This window comes from Pyxicephalus adspersus, chromosome Z (genome assembly GCF_032062135.1).
Source record: "Pyxicephalus adspersus chromosome Z, UCB_Pads_2.0, whole genome shotgun sequence".
Classification (NCBI taxonomy): Eukaryota; Metazoa; Chordata; class Amphibia; order Anura; family Pyxicephalidae; genus Pyxicephalus; species Pyxicephalus adspersus.
The window spans coordinates 55,896,413-55,915,304 of record NC_092871.1 but is presented as its reverse complement, the minus strand read 5'-3'; the positions used below and the strand labels follow the sequence as shown (position 1 = coordinate 55,915,304).

The 18,892-nt window shown below is 39.2% G+C and overlaps 1 protein-coding gene across 5 annotated transcripts in view; it reads left to right on the top strand.

Moving 5' to 3' along the window:
* EXD3 (exonuclease 3'-5' domain containing 3) overlaps positions 1–18,892 on the top strand; it is a 234,500-nt gene that overhangs the window by 98,282 nt on the left and 117,326 nt on the right. For all 5 annotated transcript variants that reach the window (XM_072431330.1, XM_072431331.1, XM_072431332.1 and 2 more), the window contains 9 exons: positions 904–1,070; positions 4,612–4,753; positions 6,647–6,869; positions 10,737–10,840; positions 12,052–12,256; positions 13,846–14,009; positions 14,864–15,040; positions 15,993–16,046; positions 16,505–16,636. In XM_072431330.1, coding sequence (XP_072287431.1) covers positions 904–1,070; positions 4,612–4,753; positions 6,647–6,869; positions 10,737–10,840; positions 12,052–12,256; positions 13,846–14,009; positions 14,864–15,040; positions 15,993–16,046; positions 16,505–16,636 — 1,368 coding nt within the window. The remainder of the gene's footprint in view (positions 1–903; positions 1,071–4,611; positions 4,754–6,646; positions 6,870–10,736; positions 10,841–12,051; positions 12,257–13,845; positions 14,010–14,863; positions 15,041–15,992; positions 16,047–16,504; positions 16,637–18,892) is intronic.

Genomic DNA, 18,892 nt, shown 5'->3' with positions numbered 1-18,892 from the left:
TAGTTCAGGCAGTGGCTCTTCAGCTAAAGAGGCAACAGAAAGCCCAAAAGCTGTTGAATTAATGGGAAATAAACTTGTTTATGATTGTGTCTGTAGTTAAAATAGTCTGCATTGCTCCAAAGCTGTTGATCATATTCAGACTTTAACTAGTTTATCAATATTGGTTGTATTTTCAAGGGTGTGAGATTACTAATCTCCAAATAGAAGTGACACCACTGTTTCCTGTATTTATACTTAATGCTGACATATTACATATCTCTTTACAGGGTAACATAGGGCAATCTGTAGCTACTATGTCAGACAGGGACTTATGTGAATGGCTTGATCACATTCATAAACACTTGATTGGGGGGTATTTATAATATAGAGGGGAAATCTCTATTAGCTCTCCAATATACTTGGCCAAGTTATGTCATACCACACCTTGTATTCTGCTTCCCATTCATTGTGACCCAGGTGTGCAGCCTGTGGCATGTCATGGAGTTCCTTCTTCTAATGGAGAAGGAACTCTGTGATAGTGGGAGCAGGTGACATGGCTGTAACAGGTTACGTTATTCATTTTATTTGCACTCCCATGTCTTTGGATTCCTGTAGCCAACAAAGCACATTGTACATTTGTAAAATACAGCACTGTACTGTAGTGCCATAATGGCTGTCAAGTAGAGCCACAGTACTCACACGGCAGAGATATACTGTATATTTATGTCAGTTATGTCATATATGTTTATTTCCTGTCAAAAGTTTAATAATTCTTGTAAAACACTTCAGCTAATCAGTATGAATTTATTTTCTCTCCACTTGGCCTGAAACAGGCAAGCATTAGAAAAGTAGACAGGCATTTTTCACAGTTCTACTTTAACTGCAAAGTATTCAGGTTAGACTGGAAACTGTCTTTTTTTGCAGAGCATAGTAGCAAATAATGGTTGGCTCCAGGAGCAATGTATGGGCCTGTTATTCCGTTACTGTGATGGGCAAGCAGCTGGAATCTGGGCTTTGAAAATAGGAATACCTATGGAGAAGCTTCCTCGAGATTTAGCAGATATTCTAGAAGACCTTTGTATCCCAGAGAGGTAAGTTGCATGTCTTCCACTCTGTTACACAGGCATTGAAATTAGAAATATAAAAAAGGGGTGGTAAGGGCATTAAATAAAATTGGAATTGATATTTGTATAACTCCTCTGGTAAATCTATGTTGATTGGCTTTCCAGGGAAATTTATTGTCAGCCTGGTGCTAGACTGGAAGTTCTCAATGGATGCTGACCTGCGTAAGCTAAAACAGGAGATAGGACTGTGTTACTTTACCACTCTGTCAAGGAGAGAATATAGATAAATAATCAAAAATGACATAATCCTAGAAAATAAAGTGGAAAGTCGAGCTATACATTACTGCCAATTCCTATTGATGATTAGTTCTCTTACCTTAACAATGTGTATACTTCTATACCTCAGTTGGAAATAGTCTCATAGTCCTTGTACTAAAGGCATGGTCTGGACTTCATTTTAATGTATGAACAACTTTACCTTTTGCTGTAATGAAGTCTGTTCACCTGCTGAGGGTGTTGGGCAATTGGCATGAGCAGATTGTTGAAGCTGAACCGCTAATGCCCAGCCATTGCAGAATGATGGTCCTCTGATGCTAATGTTCAAAAGTTGCTGTTTGAGCATCTTTTTCTAGCTTACCCTATTTCAAACTTATCTTGCAATGACAGAACCCAGAATCCTTTGCGGCAAACAATTACCAATGCTTAGGTGCCAAGAGTCAGGTCAGGGCGTGTGAGAAAGGCTATTCCCAGGCCCTGAATCTGCAGTGTAAACAAGTACTCTCACCTCTGCTTGGCACTCAGGGCTGGTCGGGATCTTAACCTGAGCGAAGATGCACACCATGGCTAAATAGCTAGCACAAATATTGACTTCCCCAGGCATGCACATACACACAAAATGCCCGATGATGTTTGCGCAGCAGACCTTAGTGAGCAATCGGCCCTGAGCTGAGGACAGAGCCTTATCTGTGAAGGTGAAGGCAGCGTGGGAAGATCAGAGTCTGCTGCTCAAGGGATGAGACAGAGCAACACACACACACACCCTCTCTCTCCCTCACTCTTCCTCTCACTCCCTCTCTCTCTCTCTCTCTCTCTCTCTCTCTCTCTCTCTCTCTCTCTCTCTCAAGAGAGAGAGAGAGAGACACTTTTCCTCCTGGGAACATGTTAGTCTTAACAAGTCTGCAGCCCTGGCCTGGGACCTGTGTAATTCACATGGCTGAGTGTAAGTGATTTGAAGAACTACAACTCCCAGAAGGAAATGCACGTAATGTTACCATGCAGTTACCACTAGCAACTTGCAGCCAAATATCCACTGTTTGATCTGATATATTGGTATATTGAAAGTTCTAAATAGCTTGTCACTCCATAAATTGAATAAGAAGTAAAGTTTTAGGTACTTCACTGTAAGAAGGGCACAGGAGATTTCAGAATTAAATCTGTAACTCTACCTATTATGGTAACTTATCCAGCCAACCACAATGTTTGTTAAAATGTTGTATATCTATAGATAAACTGCAATGTCTGCATCATGGTTCAAATGTTTACATCCACATCAATAGAACATAGAATAATAATCTTAAGGTTGGCAGTAGAAACCAGTGAGGGCTATGGAAGCCTGTGAAGAGTCTCCTGGAAAGGTCTGTTTCTCTGCAGACTTTGAGGAGAAAGGATTATTCCTCAGGACTGAAGAAGTGTTAGGCAGTGTGGGCACAAAATGTAGAAATTGTTCCCAAATTTCTTTTTCAGGTTTCGTTTTATTTGGAAAGTTCAGTAGAGCATCAGGGTGAAAAAAAAAAAGAATATACCCTATCCGTTATTATTTTACATTATTCCTCCACACATTAACAGCACATTGTTTTAACTGCTTTTAATCATTGGGGATCAGATAGAATCTTCACACGAGGTCTAATAAAAGGACTTTAAATCAATTGGCTTGCTTGTTCTAAACTGGGGTAATCTCTATTGTTTCCTTTGATGTTATCTGCCTGTTCCACCTTCTGTTTTTTGATCCATCTGGAACAAGTAAACCAAGAGTGCACAATTTATGACTGTTCTTAATGAAACATCTTACTTTATCAGCCATGTGTAGTGCATCATGCAGAGTCCTGTTATCTAGTACAGCTCTTTATTTAGGTGGACCTTCTCTGCCACCACCTAATTGTTCACTTGCAGTCAGTTCTAGTAATTTCATTTGTTCAGCACCTCGGAAGGAACTTTGTTGTGATCATCTGAAACACTGATCAGAATTCCTAGCACAAAAAGAAAGGTGGTTGATTGAAATCTGGAGGCTTATACAACTAAGTGATGTCAGCTACAAATGAGAAGTGACTTTTTTGGGTAAGGAGGAAGAAAAAAAACTTTTGTTTTGAAATAGCATAAAGAAGTTCAAAGAACAACGGTAATGAGCAGTCCTTAGTAACCCATAACATCCAAAGACTTAGAAATTTCCTGATTTGTGATATATAAATTTGTATTATTTGCTGCACTGTGCACCTATTATTTGTGTTAGTAAAGCTTAAATAGTCTATCAGTCTGCAAAAGTTCTTTGTGAATTAAACTAGGGACACCATATCTGGTTTGTACATTTAACCTCTTTCTGCAGTTATGAACCAGTGCTCTGGTTTCCTTCCAGTCAAAGATATGGTTTTTCAGCTATGTGGCCTAACTAGCCCTAAAAGTTTATGTATGTGTATGAGTGTGGGAGTAATGTTAAGTTAAGTTCCTTTATATGGTGGGGACCGATTTGTGAAGTCCCCACCTCACTATAATTTCTAATTATATGGGCTAATAATTTCTCACTATATAAATGAGGAATTGGCAATTAGTAATGGCAGATCATTTGCATTATATAATAAGAATGGTAATTTCCAGAATAAAGAAGTCTGAGGAACATCCTGTAAGGTTGGTAAGGTCGCTACTGTGTACAGCGCTCATTCATTTATCTGTCACCGTAAACATTTTTTGGCAGCAATACTCTGATGTCCAACAGACAACTTTAGTGATGTCAACAGTTTCTAGTGATTTGATAGGCTGTGTTCTCAGTGATGTCACTGGTCTGTAGTGAATTTATAGGCTGTGTTCTCAGTGATGTCATTAGTGTCTAATAAATGGATAGCCTTCTCCCTTGGTTATATCAGATAAATATTTTAAATGAATAAGCTGTTTTCAGCTGTGATGGTAAGACATCCGAATATTATTTAAACTATTGACTGTAGCATAAGTGTGTTCTGTTTCCGTATAAAACATTCAACCCAGTTCAATTCTTAATCTGGTTATCATTTAATTTGGTGATGATTCAACCTAGTTAAATTTAATTTATTAATACTTTGAAATAATTTATTACATGAAGTTCTTTGCCTTTGAAAGCTGGATTGAGCTAAAGATGTTGTTATTCTTTGCATATTCCTTTGTTCTATGCACAGTATTTTGTCATATTTTAACACATGCCTAATATGTCATAAAATTCATTGACATCCTATTTTCTCTCACACCCCCCCCCCTTCCCAAGCTCCCATTTTCCAAAGCTTTTATTAATTATTTGCCCCCATGCTGACTCCGTTCTATGTTACAGGCTGTCAGAGAAGGAAAAAATCACTGATGATTCTTCACACCTGAGGAAGAACCACTTTTACCAGCTTCCGACTCCCAGGAGCAAAGTTCATTTCCTCCAAAGTCACACAGCACTGCCATTCTGCCAGGACCTCATCCTTAAGGTAATAGGAAGTTTCCCAAGCTCCAGCCATGGTGACAAAGATCAGATTGTGCATCCTTTGCATACTCTCTTCTGCTTGTCCTAAACCTTTATTAACATTAAAATGTCAGCTACTCTGAGAGGCAGTTAGTGACATGACTATGAACTGTAAGGAGCTGCGTAATGTGTTGGTGCTATAAAAAGTGAGAACAATAATGAATACTCTGTCTGTGCTGCATGTTAAAATGAGTAATGTGGCAAGGTTTTATTAAGGATTAAAAAAACATGAATGCAGAAAGTTTGGAGTTTAAGTAAAACCTTTGTTGGCTGACTTTTGTTAAAAAAGAAAGCTTTCAGAGGTGATTGGGTTTATTGGAACATTCCAAAAGCTTTCTTTTATGAGTTAAAGGGGACCCTTACCCTTTAGGTTAAAAATGTAATATATGGGTCATACCAATAAAGGTTAAAGTTTTATCTAAAAAAAAAAACATATTTACGAGACTATTTATGCCCCCCTTGCAGATTAGGTTTTTTTTACACTGCTTCCCTTCTTTCACACCACTGTCTTGGATTGTGGAAAATTTTAGGCCGCCTGCTTTTTCCTGACTATATAACAGGCAGGTCGCGCTGCTTACCTTGATTAAGTTACTTTCCTTTGCTGCTTTCCTCAGCTAAGTTACTTTTCTTTGCTGCTTCCTGCAGTTATATGTTTTGCCTGTGTAGAGTGACATAGCAGCACTCCTCTATACCACTGCAAATGTATAAACCTACGACCTTGTGGAACACATGGCATAAATATTTCGGAAGTCTGCTGGTAGCCAAGGATAGAGAAAGAGAAACTAGGAAGTAGGAGGGTGGAGGAGAAAAACTATAAGGTTACCCGTTTTTTGCTCGAAATCTTTTTAAAGCTGGGTGGGAAGAAGCTGTAGCTAGGTGATTAAAATGTTATCAGGGAAACACGTGACATATTTACTGTTCCCAGTTGTTGCCATAAGACCAGTAACTCCTTTCATTCTGTCATCTTTCTACTGCCCCCCTGTACTTTGTTCCAATTCTCTGTTGCCCACCACCTTAGTATGTCTCCATTTACTATCGTCTTTGGATTATGCCCCAAGTGTTCAGGGCCCCTGAACAGTATTGTATTGTGACCCAACTTTTTTTTAGTAACCACCCAAAAATAGCTGGCTAATATTGTACAAAATTCTTCTACTGGTATTGAGAACTAAAACCTTCAAAAACCTTTTTATTCTGGTATAAATCTAACAGGGAGTTTCAAAAGCCTCTGTCAGGTTGGTATAGGAAGGGTTGGGTCTTTTGAAAATTGTTTTTTTATGCCCCTGCCTTTCTGTTTTGGTGACAACCCCTCTCCTAATTCTTGTAAAAGTATCAAGGTTCCCTCTTAATGCCCTAACAGTTTATTTGTACTTCTGGGTATATAGAGCATTTGTCTCACTCCACTTTGTCATATGTGATGGCAATTTTGCTTAACAGTGGGGCCTATTGGACACCTAGTACTGTCATTTTTGTACAAAGAGAATGCCCTCTAATATGTATAAGCCCCAAGTGGCAACCAAATAATTTTGAGTTGCAATATTTATTACCATAAAAATACAAAACCGTGCACAGGTTATTACACATGAAAGTATCAGTTAAAATTAAGACGATTGATATAACTTGTGTGCTATAGCTGCAGAATGATGTCTATTCAAAGGGTAGGGTTTCTATTTTGAAATTTTTTGACCCTTCGTTACGGCAGTACCTTTTTTTTACATAGGGGGAGAACCCAGCCACTCCTTTGCACATCTGTCACTTACTTACTTTTTCAAGTATAGGTTTGGTATTAAAGTAAAAGTATTAAAGTATTAGTTTTGTATTAGTCAATTTGTAAAATTTACTCTTATTTCCTATTATACAGGATGGACAAGTTGTTGGTGTGGATATGGAGTGGAGACCCTCTTTTGGGGGTCTTGGAAAACCAAACGTGTCTTTGATTCAGATTGCTGTAAAGGGAGATGTCTTTATTCTGGATTTGCTGCAGGGTGACCTTCTCCAGAGTGGTGAAGAAGAGGAAAAAGATGTTCCACGGCTAATCAGATTTATCAAAGAGCTCTTTTCCTGCCCCATAGTCACAAAACTGGGTAAAAATGGATTTGATGTTGCTAAGAGTTTTCAATTTCATTTTACAATTTGCAATTTAGTATACAAGCATAATATGTGCAAGATACACCCTCTTCCATTTGAAGAATTTTCAGTTAGTAATTTTTCAGATTTTGTACCATAGTTCCCTAGATTGTAAGCTATTCGGGGCAGGGTCCTCCCCTCCTCCTGTGTCACTGTCTGTATCTGTCTGTCATTTGCAACCCTTATTTAATGTACAGTGTTGCATAATATGTTGGTACTATATAAACTCTGTTTAATAATATTAATAATAATAATAGTATAATTTGCAAATGAAGAAAGGGGATGGCCTACTTTACTCATCTTGTCAGCCCAGCAATTTACCAGGTAAGTCCACCTGAAAGTAATATTTCGGGTATAGAGGTCTGGTGGAAAGGGTTTCCACATGCCTTCTGATGTGCCCTGTAAATTCCAATGTTAAGATCCCATTGTTGAGTTTTTAACTTAACTTCAGAAAGATATTTAGAAAAATCACTACTTCAGTTATGATTTACATGAAAATAATGAAATGTATGTTAAAATGTGTATTTTTCCATTTTTTGCTGACCTAAGGGTGGTCAGAATTTTTATGTATTGGTGACTTATGGTACAGCTGAAAGATCACTGGGCAAGCATTTTTCTGTTCTCTAACTAAATCTCTACTTTTCCATGCCTGTTCAGTCTCAAGCAAGGATACAAGGATACTTTATACTCTGATCAGTCCATCCCTAATCAGGGCCCAAAGCACTTCTATTTAAACAACAGGCAAGGTCACGTTGGGACCCTGGTCACGTGCCCAAATCTCAAGTGCCCAAATTATAAGTGCAATGGGAATTAATCCAGGGAATTCCCACAGGAATTAGAACAGATTTGGACATAATATTTTAATCTGCCACACCAATTTCCTGCCTTTGGACTGATTTATCAACCTGGACTCCAACACATCCTCTGCTGCTGGTATTTCATCAAACCATCTCTTTAACTGAATCATCATATCCCACTCCTTGCAAGTTTGCAAGCCTCATTTGAACCCATATTAATGGACGCATATGGTTGGCAGTTATATGTAAAAATGTAATATTCACCCTGCTCTCTCTTTGTTGGCACTATTCCCTCTCCTCCCCAGTCTGATAACTCATTGTCTCTCTGCTCCTTCACGCTCTTTATTTCTCTCCCCTCCCCCTTCCATATACTCTCAGCAAGACACTTCCTTCTCCTAACCTCATCCCCATTCACCCTACCCATAAGTCCTTACCCCCTCTCTCTGGCAGTCTATGGAATGCCCAATCTGTTGGCAATAAATTAACCTCCATACAAAACCTTCTCCTTTCTAAATCTCTGAACTTTCTGGCTCACACTGAAATTTGGCTTTCCTCCTCTGACTCTGCCTCTGCTGCTGCTCTCTCCTATGGAGGCCTGCATTTTACACATACCCCTAGACCTGACAGCAAAGTAGGGGGTGGTGTGGGTCTCCTTCTCTCCCTAACTGTACATACAGTCCTTCTTACCCCATCCTCTCTCATTTTCACCACTTTTGAAGTCCACTCTGTCCGTCTCTTTTGCCCCTTACCCCTCATTGTTGCTGTTGTCTACCGCCCCATTGACCCAGTACCACAATTTGTGGATAACTTTGCATCCCAGCTCCCACACATTCCTTCCCATGACCTGCCCACCCTCATCCTTGGTGACTTTAATGTTGCAATGGATGAGCCCAACCTTCCCTCCTCAGCCAAACTGCTCTCCATTATCTCCTCATTTGGACTCACTCAGAACATCAATGGCCCCACACACGGACACACTTTAGACCTGGTATTTTCTAAACTTTGCAACCTCACCCTCCTAGACAACTCACCATTTCCCCTTTCTGATCACAACCTTATCACCTTCAAGCTATCGAACTCCTGCCCTCCCTTGCCACATTCCAGACCTGGTCAATGGCAGCGAGATATCCGTAACCTTGACCACAACCTTTTCTCAAACTGCCTTGCATCCCTAACCCCTGCCCTCTCCAAAATCACCTCCCCACATGATGCTGCCACCATGTTAAACCACTCTCTTTCCTTGGTTTTGGATAAAGTAGCCCCTGCCACCTTCCGCCACCCCTGCCTTGCCAACCCCCGACGCTGGCACAACAATCACACCAAACAGCTACAAAAGACTGAAAGTTTGTGCAACTGGGCGTAAGTCGAGAAAATCTGGCCTCAGCGCTGACTTCAAGGACTACAAAGCCAAGCTACAAAGCTTTATCACAGAGCTCACTGTCACCAAGCAAAATTATTTTTCTGCAGTCATTTCCTCTCAAGCTTCCAACCCACGCAGCCACTTCTCAACAATTGACTCCCTCCTAAACCCCACACCTGCTCCCCCCACAACATCCTTCTACGCCCAAGACATTGCCACCTACTTTAGAGATAAAATAGACAAAATCAGACATGATGTCTCTGCTCACCGAGCCACTCTAACCATACCCACCCCTTCCACCTGTAAATCATCACTGACCTCCCTCAGCCCTGTCACAGTGGACAAAGTCTTTTTCTTCACCCAACATCTCCATCTACTACCTGTCTGCTTGACCCAATTCCCTCTGATCTACTCCGTGCTCATTCCTCCACCCTGGCCCCTGCCCTGACCGAACTATTCAACCTCTCCCTTTCTACTGGTAAATACCCCTCAGCTTTCAAACATGCCATAATTCTCCCTATCCTAAGGAAACCCTCACTGGACCCCTCCCTACCCTCTAACTACTGTCCTGTCTCCCTTCTCCCATATGTCTCCAAACTTCTTGAACGCCTTGTCTACAAAACACTCACCCATTACCTGAGCACCAACTCTCTCCTTGACCATCTCCAGTCAGGATTTAGATAGGCCCATTCCACTGAAACAGCCCTTACTAAAGTGGCCAACGACCTCATCAGAGCTAAGTCCCAAGGAAACTTTTCCCTGCTCCTTCTCCTTGATCTTTCCTCTGCTTTTGACACTGTTGATCACCCCATTCTAATACAAATCATGTGCTCCATTGGTATCAGTGACACTGCTCTCTCTTGGTTTGCTTTCTATCTGTTTGACAGCTCCTTTCAACTTTCTTTCAATGGTTATTCCTCCTCTCCCACTCTCCTCCGTGTTGGTGTTCCCCAAGGGTCAGTCCTTGGACCAGTTTTCTTTTCTCTGTACACCTCCTCTCTCGGTAGTCTCATATCCTCCTTTGGCTTACAGTGCCATCCTCTCCTCCTGTATCACTGTCTGTATTAGTCTGTCATTTGCAACCCCTATTTAATGTACAGCGCTGTGTAATATGTTAATGCTATATAAATCCTGTTTATTAATAATAATAATAATAATAATAATTACAAAGGACCACAGCTCTGGAAATTGCATCCTACACTTTTACTACCAGTAAAAGTTACTGGTGTAACTTTCAGAATTATGGAAGCACAGGGATGTAAACAAACAGCAGCCTATGATTTACTTTCATACTAATGCAAATCTGTTAACTGATCTTCTCTGGGTGATATAAATCAATAGGCTACATCCGTTGGTTCACCAGAGACATAATTCTAGGGCTATCATTTATGGGTATATCAAAATAAAGATCTGTAAAGCATTGCCTGTGGATACGTTTTGGTCAACTTTATTATGAAACGTGTTTCTATAATGTTTTTGTGCTTCATTATAAGCAACTTTATTACTGATTTTCCTTGCTCTTTCAGGAGAGGATAATAGGGAAGCATGCAAATCCTTCCACTCCTTCTGAGTGCTAGTTGGGTATTTTTTATTGTATTAGTTGCAGTTCCTTTTTTTCCAGTTGCTTTTGTGTTTTAATATGTAAATGGTAATTATGTCTTGTGCAGGATATGGCATGCTTGGGGATTTCCAGAATCTGGACGCCACACACGCTGCATTTCGTGGAGTTGAATTACTCAATGTGGTGGACCTCTGTGAGGTGCATAAGCAGGTAGGAGGTTTTTTATTAAGTGCCATATTTCTGACATTTAGCTCTCCACTAGTCAGAGAACTGGATGGTGTGTGAGTGTGATAACAGGGTGATTTTTTAATTATTATCTTCCTTTAAGATAGAAAGCTCATAGTACATTCCTATGAACTATGAATGTCCTAATATATTATCTGAATTGTAACAGAAGAAAAACCTGAGCTGCTATGATACCTAGTTCAGTTCTGCCATTTATAAACTTTGCTCTGGTTCTGTTTCCCACAAGGTCTGCAATAATGGTCAGTCTGTTTCTTTGGTGATTTACCAGAATTACAAACTTTCAAATAAATGTTGTGAACCCAATGGCTTTGTTTGCAAGATTCACAAGCAAATATTTGTAGTCTGTAACCATTCAATACCATGTCATTGGAGTTTTTTATTTTATCTTGAAAAAGAATGTGTAATCTGTTTTTGTTTGAATTTTTTCTTATTCTCTTGGAAGTAGATCAGTGTGATGTACATCTTATATGACAATGCTTGTGAATGAATGTATTTTAAACAATTGTTTCTCATGATGTATGTATATAGTGGCAGACATATTGTAACACTGCATACACAGGCTGGGGTTCCTGCTTTGCAGTACTACGTATTGATCATGCTTTACTGCCTCCTCACACTATACAGGTCTGTAACTGTGTACACTGTGTATGCTCAACCAAAGTTTCTGGAAACAATCAATAATGAACATTTCCAGTGACATTTGAACAAATAGGCAATGCACAGAGTTGACTGTTCATTTTATGGAGAGGGGAGAGAAGGGACGAACAGGAAGCATCCTTCTCAACTGGAAAAAATAGCAGTCATGCTGACATTTGTTTAGTGATCCAGGGGGACAGATTACTAGACGACATTGGAAAACAGCAGCACAGACTTTTTTTTACTGAACATAATTACTAGCATTTGTCTTGACCGACAAAAATCTATCTATACACAACAGCTGATACCATGAAAACAATGCACGCCATGTGTGGCTGATATCTTAATAAAACTGATAAGTTGGTAATCATTAGGCCAGTGAAAGCTCTCCCAAATGGTTAATCCTCAAATTTCTGTATTCTGTATCTACAAAACCAGTATTTTTGGACAAGAAAATCTGTTTTAGATCAACTCTGCAGTATTTTAAAGTCCCGCCGTGCGTGTACAATCTATTTTTTAGGATGTGTTTTTTTGTTTAGATTCAGAGCTGTCGCATTCAGGTGAGGACTTCTGGTGGTCCAGTGGAAGTCCTAGAGAACAGACGAGGTAAAGAAGACTTTCGACAGCCTGAAAAGGGGCTAAGCCTACTAGTAAAGGATGTCCTGGGCAAACCACTAGATAAGACTGAGCAGCTTTCAAACTGGGACAAGAGGCCACTCCGGGAAGATCAAATCACCTATGCAGGTACCTCTCTATGGCACAGATCAAATCTAATTGATATATCTCAGTCACCAAAATTCATCAGATACACAAAAAACAGGCAAAGATAAGTGTATCCTCTCCAGCCATGGAGAGCTTTATTAAATAAGGGCCATTGGTTGAGAATGTTGTAATTTGAATGGTAATGAGTAAATGTCAGTTAGAAAAAATAAATCAGCAAATGTTTGTGTGGTTTCTCTCATCAAGTTCCAATGAAAGTTGTTTTTAAAAATTGACCCCTACATTGGTCGATTAGGTTTTATCTAAAATATATTACATTTTTATTTGTATCTCTTTGCCAGTTTCCTGTTTTCTTTCTTATTAAAAGAATAGATTGCTTACTAGATCAATATTTACCACTGTAGTTCGGTCACTCCTCTTCTACATATTGGCAAGTGCTTTCCATGAGAGTTCATGCTTGTTTGTCTATGTATCAGGGTATCTTATAATAATAATTACCATTAAGGTCTTGTTCACACTATCAGAATGTGCTTTGCTGTGTTTTATTCTGCAATGCATGATAACTCACAGCCACCTGCTTGCTGTACGTTGTGACGATAACCCCAATAATTGTAATGGATAGGGTAGGGCAGTGCACAAAACAAACAAAAATTTTTGTAGCTGTGTGTTGTGTGCATCATACTGTATTGCATCACATGTAGTAAGAAAGTCAGGCATAGCTTTTTATGCAATATTTGATGATCTTTCATATCCCATACCGTGTGAATCTCAGTGTACCGCACTGCACAGCTTAACTGCATAAATATATATTTTACATTGCTGTATTTAAACTAGAACTTCAGATAAATTAAAAAGTCTTTGTATTATTAAAAAAAAATAAAAATACTGTATATTTTTTAATACAGCTTTTACCCCTACCAGTATCTTTCTGTTTGGTATACTTCCACACTTGGCTCAAGCAAAAAAAAAAAACAGACTGTAAACTCTTTTGCTTTGTACACTGCTGCAATTTTAGCATGAAAAGGCAAATAAAGGGAGGACCTTAACACTGTGATGATAATCCTTCTTTGTTCATTTGAGCAGACAGGAAGGTGCAGTTGCTGTCATTTATGCTGCTGACTGCATCTCCTGGAATTTTTAAAATCTACATTTGTCAGGTATGGAAAGGCCTTACTCAGTGCCATCTTAGCTTGCAAATTTGTTGCTTGCTTTGTTTTTATTTCAAAACTGACTTCTTATTCTACATTCTAGATTTTTATTTTATGTTACAGAGACTGTACCAGGAGGGGCTGGGACTCACAAGCTATGTAGGAGCATCTAAAACTCCTTGATGAAGAGAAATGATAGACATTATGAAAGTGATCTAGGTGTTGTAAAAAAAAGAAGTCATATATTAAGCCAGGAGATTACTTAGCCTACCACTGTCTATTTATAACTAAAATACGCATTTTGGGTTGTCTGTCTTTGATGAGAGTACCCACAGCATGGTATCAAAGTCAGCTAACAGACTCTGGATAACTCACAATGTAGTGCGTTAATATTAAAACTTTTTAGTAAACAACAATCCTTTTTATAAGTAGTACCTGGTGTCCCCTCTGTATCCTTCCATCTAGCTGCTGATGCATATTGCTTGTTGGAGGTGTTTGAGACTCTGCTTAACAGCCCTGAGAAGTTTGGGTTGAAGCCAGATTTCCATAAACTGCCCAAAGGCAGACCACAGTCGCAGGCAAAGATGAAGAGATTGCCACAGAAGAAAGAGCCAACAACACCAAAGCAGGTTTGTTGCTGTAGCAGTGCAGTCACAAAGATGGCAAAAATGGCCAAGGATATACTGATGGCCATTTTAAATGCTGGTTCATTGTTTATGAAAATATTACCTAGGAGGAGCATGTAAATTCTTGTAAAAAAAACAGAAAAAAGAAAGGGGTACTGGATTGCTAAATATAGCCATAGATATTAGTAGGTGGTGATGAGATGGTTCTTGCCCAAGACAAATGGCCCTGCTCGTTTTAGGAAAAAATCTTATGGCATGGCAGATTGATGAATGACCTTGCTCTGTAATGGCGGGAGCAGAGCTGTTTGATGCACGCTCATTTTTCCCTTCACCTCTCAAATGAACCTTGTTGAGACAAGGCTTTATAGTGCAACTTCTCCATTGTTCAGATGAAAACACAACCCCCTCCCCCCCAGGGAGATATGTTACAAATGTCATTACATGTTGTTCATTGGATACGTGGTTCCTCCAGGTATGAGGTTTATATTTCAGGTATATCCAGGACTCTTTCCCATTCTTCCCACAGTGCAGCTCAGGGTGCCTGCTGTTCACCAGGCCAAAGCCATGTGGGAGAAGGAGGAGGACCCCTAACCTATCTCTAACAAGTAGGTCAGACGAGGATCTTACGCATGGATTTCCTCACTTGGTTTGCGAAGGCAGACATGGTAATGCAGAAGCACGTCACTTCTTCGTACCATGTCTGTGATCTAAAAAGTATTTAAGGCCTAATGGTCACATGAATCATAATCTAGCATTTTCAGAAGGAGGGTAGAACAGAAAATGCTGTGTAACACATGAACCTAATTCAGTGGTACTATACCAAAGTACTAAAATTCTGTTTCTGTAAATCATCTTAGAAGCTGAAAACACAAACAGATGAAACACAAAGCAATCCCAGTAATAAGCCTTTGTCTCCAAGAGAGCTCAGTGTAATCTGTGACAACATGCTGCAGGGATTGGGTCGCTACTTGCGTTGCCTGGGTGTGGATGTCTTAATGCTGGATAACAATGATGACCACAGGAAAGCTGCAGAGGTAAGTGAACTTTCTGGGTATGCATCGTCTTCCTGCCACACATGTAGTAGATGTAAAAACTTTGATCAATGTCATTGTTCAATGTAATTTGTGTTGTTCTGGCTCTAATTTTAAGATTTGATTGGGGCTGTGTCGAAGATCTTTCTCCAGACGAAACTCATTAAACCATGTCTATATGGAGCTGGGTTTGTGCATCAAAATAGTATTTGGTACAGCTATACAGCAGAACTTTCAGGTCCAATATTTGTTCAATATATGGAAAAAATACCTGACAAAATTGACAGAAATTCTCACCTGTCCTATGCACACTTCTTATGTTATTCCAAAAATTCTAATTAGGCTAACTAGTTCTTTTCTTACAGAATACTTTATGTTATAGAGATGAAATGAGTGGGAGAGTTGAAATAGTTTAGCAATAGACAATTGGGCAAGGCTGATACCACTCTGTTTACAAAAATGATGTGTCTTCATCCCACAACAGGACATAGTAGCTGAGTACTTACTGACATACATTTTAAGGTGTTTCTCCTGAGTTTTTGTTATGCAAGAGGCAATAAAATCCCTTATGACTTTTCGGGCAGTGCAGAAGTGACAATAATTCTGGAGCCATTTATTCCAGCTTCCATGCAGCTACTTTCAGTGTGTGTTTAGTCTGCAAGATATGAACAGGCCATTTGTAACATAAAAGTTCATCCATCCAAAACATTTTCTTGATATGGATGATAATGGGATTGGATCCATTTAATCCTATTTATGACCTAGTTGAAAGCCTTTCCCCACTTCCTGTACTAATCACATGTTCTTGCAATATTTCTTTGTAAAACCAAGGATCCTAAAATGTTATTACTTGATATATATTATTTCCTGAATGACCACATTAACATGTATGGCATTATTCAAAATATAGTTTTTTTTAAAAGTGTAATAAAAAAAATGTCTTTTTTTATCAAAGATTGCCAGACGAGATGGAAGAATCATTCTGACTTGTGGACTGCCCTACCAGACGGTGAGAAATTTGTTTTTGGAATATGTATTGTGCACGGATTAAAAGAAATTGAAAGGGAACAATGCATGTTGGGCTGCTTGATACAAAAGCCCAGTGATAGCTATACCCTTGATGACTGCTTTGCAGACTTAGGTGCTAAATGATATTTGTATTTACTAAAAGAGAAAGAGGAAGGCGAGTCATTTATGTATTCCACACTCACATTCATTAATTGCTGGCTATCATTGCTTAGAGTTTACACAGGGCTGAGAACTTCAGTATTAGTGACTCTTAGTGGTCCACCACCAAGCACCAGTGGTGTCACGTGGAGTCCCACACTCACCATCCCTCCCAGGCATAGGATATTTGTTTTTGAAACCTAATCCGAACAGCTGGGTAGCACAGGGAATATGAGTATGTGTAGCTGGAAATGGCAACAGATGAGTAAACCTGGTAAACATTTTTTTTTAATCTTACAGCTCCGCTCACAAATTGGAGAAGGGAGGTGTTTTTATGTAGACTGCTCAGAGAAAGCTCAAAAACAAGCAATCAAGGTCCTGAAACATTTTAATGTCCGTGTCGCCCTCTCTGATGTGTTCAGCCGCTGCCAGGTAAGGAGTCTGATACTCCATGTTCATGTTAAGTGTTGGCACATGAACACTCTGATTGGGAAATATTTCTAGGAAAATCAATATATGAAAATAGAAAACCTTCTGTATTATTACAAAACTTTTTTTATACTATATTGTATGCTAGTATGCCATAACTGCTGGTGTTGCAACATAGCGGAGAAAATAGAACTTACATTTTTAAAAACCTTGCACAGGTTTGCTGAGCATTTTATAGTTTTGTACTGTTTTTAGTCTTTGTTTCACTGTAAATGTAAACTTCCTTAAAGCAAAAATGTTTTTGACCCATGTGGGGCAAATTAGTTTGCTTTAATACTTTCATCCTAAGCAGTACTTACCTTTCTGCAGTTCAATTTAGCCACCAGGAATAAGGAAAGGAATCCCTGTGTAAGCTCTGAATTAATAATAATAATATTATTACACAGTATTAATATAGCGCCATCATATTAGCGTATAAAGCGCTGTACAAAGTTCATATTCGTGTCACTAACTGTCCCTCAAAGGGGCTCACAATCTAACGTTCCTACCATGGTCATATGGTATTTATACAGTCTAAGGTCAATTTTGGGGGAAAGCCAATTAACCTCACTGCATGTTTTTGGGATGTGGGAGGAAGCTGGAGTACCCGGAGGAAACCACGCAGACATGGGGAGAACCTGCACACTCCAATAATCTTTATAGTGTCCTGGTTGAGATTCCAACCTGGGACCTAGCACTGCAAAGGCAAGAGTGCTACCTTTGAGCCACCATGCTGCCTTGTGCTCTGCATCACTCCAGGTATAAAGTACGAAGGACAGAGAATTCTGTGCCATGGCATTAGGTGTCTGAGCTATATTATGACCTAAATCATATGCCCCCCATACTTGGAAGTACCAGGTATTTTCTGCTCTCCTGGCTACTGAACACAGCAGGAGGTAAAGGTGAGCCTGTACTTCTGGATTAGAGTAAGGTTAAAGCAAACCTGTTGCTTTGGCTTAAAAGGGTTTGCTTTAACTGTAAACAAAACAAGAAAAGTTTTTTTCCCCTAACACTTTTTTCATGATATAGACCCAGGAGCATTTCAGATACAAAAATTATTTCTATATTTGCAAAAGAAAAATGCAGGGGAAGCTGCACTGTATAGAACATTTTGCTGAGCTGACACGAAATATATTTTTTAGAACAAGATTTTCAGGTTTGTAATCCAAACTGCATCGTTCCCTTACACTCGAAAGCTGAGATGAAAGCAAGAGGCGCTCACAGGAAGCAATGACAACCATTGTCTGGTTATTATTTATTCTAACCTTTTTTTATACATATATTTTTACAAGAAAAGATGGATTTTGATGGTTATCTTGCATTAAGGTATGAGGCATGAATATAACATGTTTAATTACCCACATGCTCCGCACTAAGTGGAATTTACCAAGGGTGTGGATCAGATCCCATGCACAGACTGGGGAGACATATATATACATATCCTATTTATTTATTGTGTGATAAACACAATAAATAAATAGGATTGTCCATACAATTAATTTAAATGAAAAGACAATAGTTAAAAAAGAAAAACCATAGACATAGGTAGCAACATTATTCTGAGTTTTCCATAGATTTTATCTCATCACTTGTAAAAAAAATTACTCAAGCAAACAATCAATGTAGAGCTAAAAGGGAAATAAACTTTCATAAACTTACTTTAGGAGTTTTTTTCAATCCTTCAATTCTGCAAATCCACAATAACGGCTTCTTCTTCTGCTATAGACTGGACACGTGAGGTAAATAGGCACCAAGACATAACCATGCCCACTCTCCCATCATGGATCTGAGCCTGCGATGGTAGAGTGAGCGGGTTGTGTCAGGGACACAGCTTGCCCACTTCTACGACCCGGGATACAAAAGGGGGACATGTTTCTCTGCTCTTGCCAGTGCGCCAGCCCTTATTCTGACGCTGCTCGGGCTGGCACCGGCCAGTGATTAAAGAGACTAAAAATGAGAAATAATGTCTTTGAAATAACTATGCTCAGCTCTTTGAGGACACGTGGATGTAATCCATGAGGTCCCAGTGCTTTGTCAACCTTAATGTTGCCCAACTGTTTCTCAATCATATAAATTTTGAGCCATTGTGAACCATTTAAGGCAGTGACATTGCTATTATAAATTTGGACTTGAGCTCTGCCATTTAAGTTTATAGAAGCTAGTTGTGGCTTCTATAAACTTTACCATAAAACTATCTTGTATTAAATTCATAAATTTGCT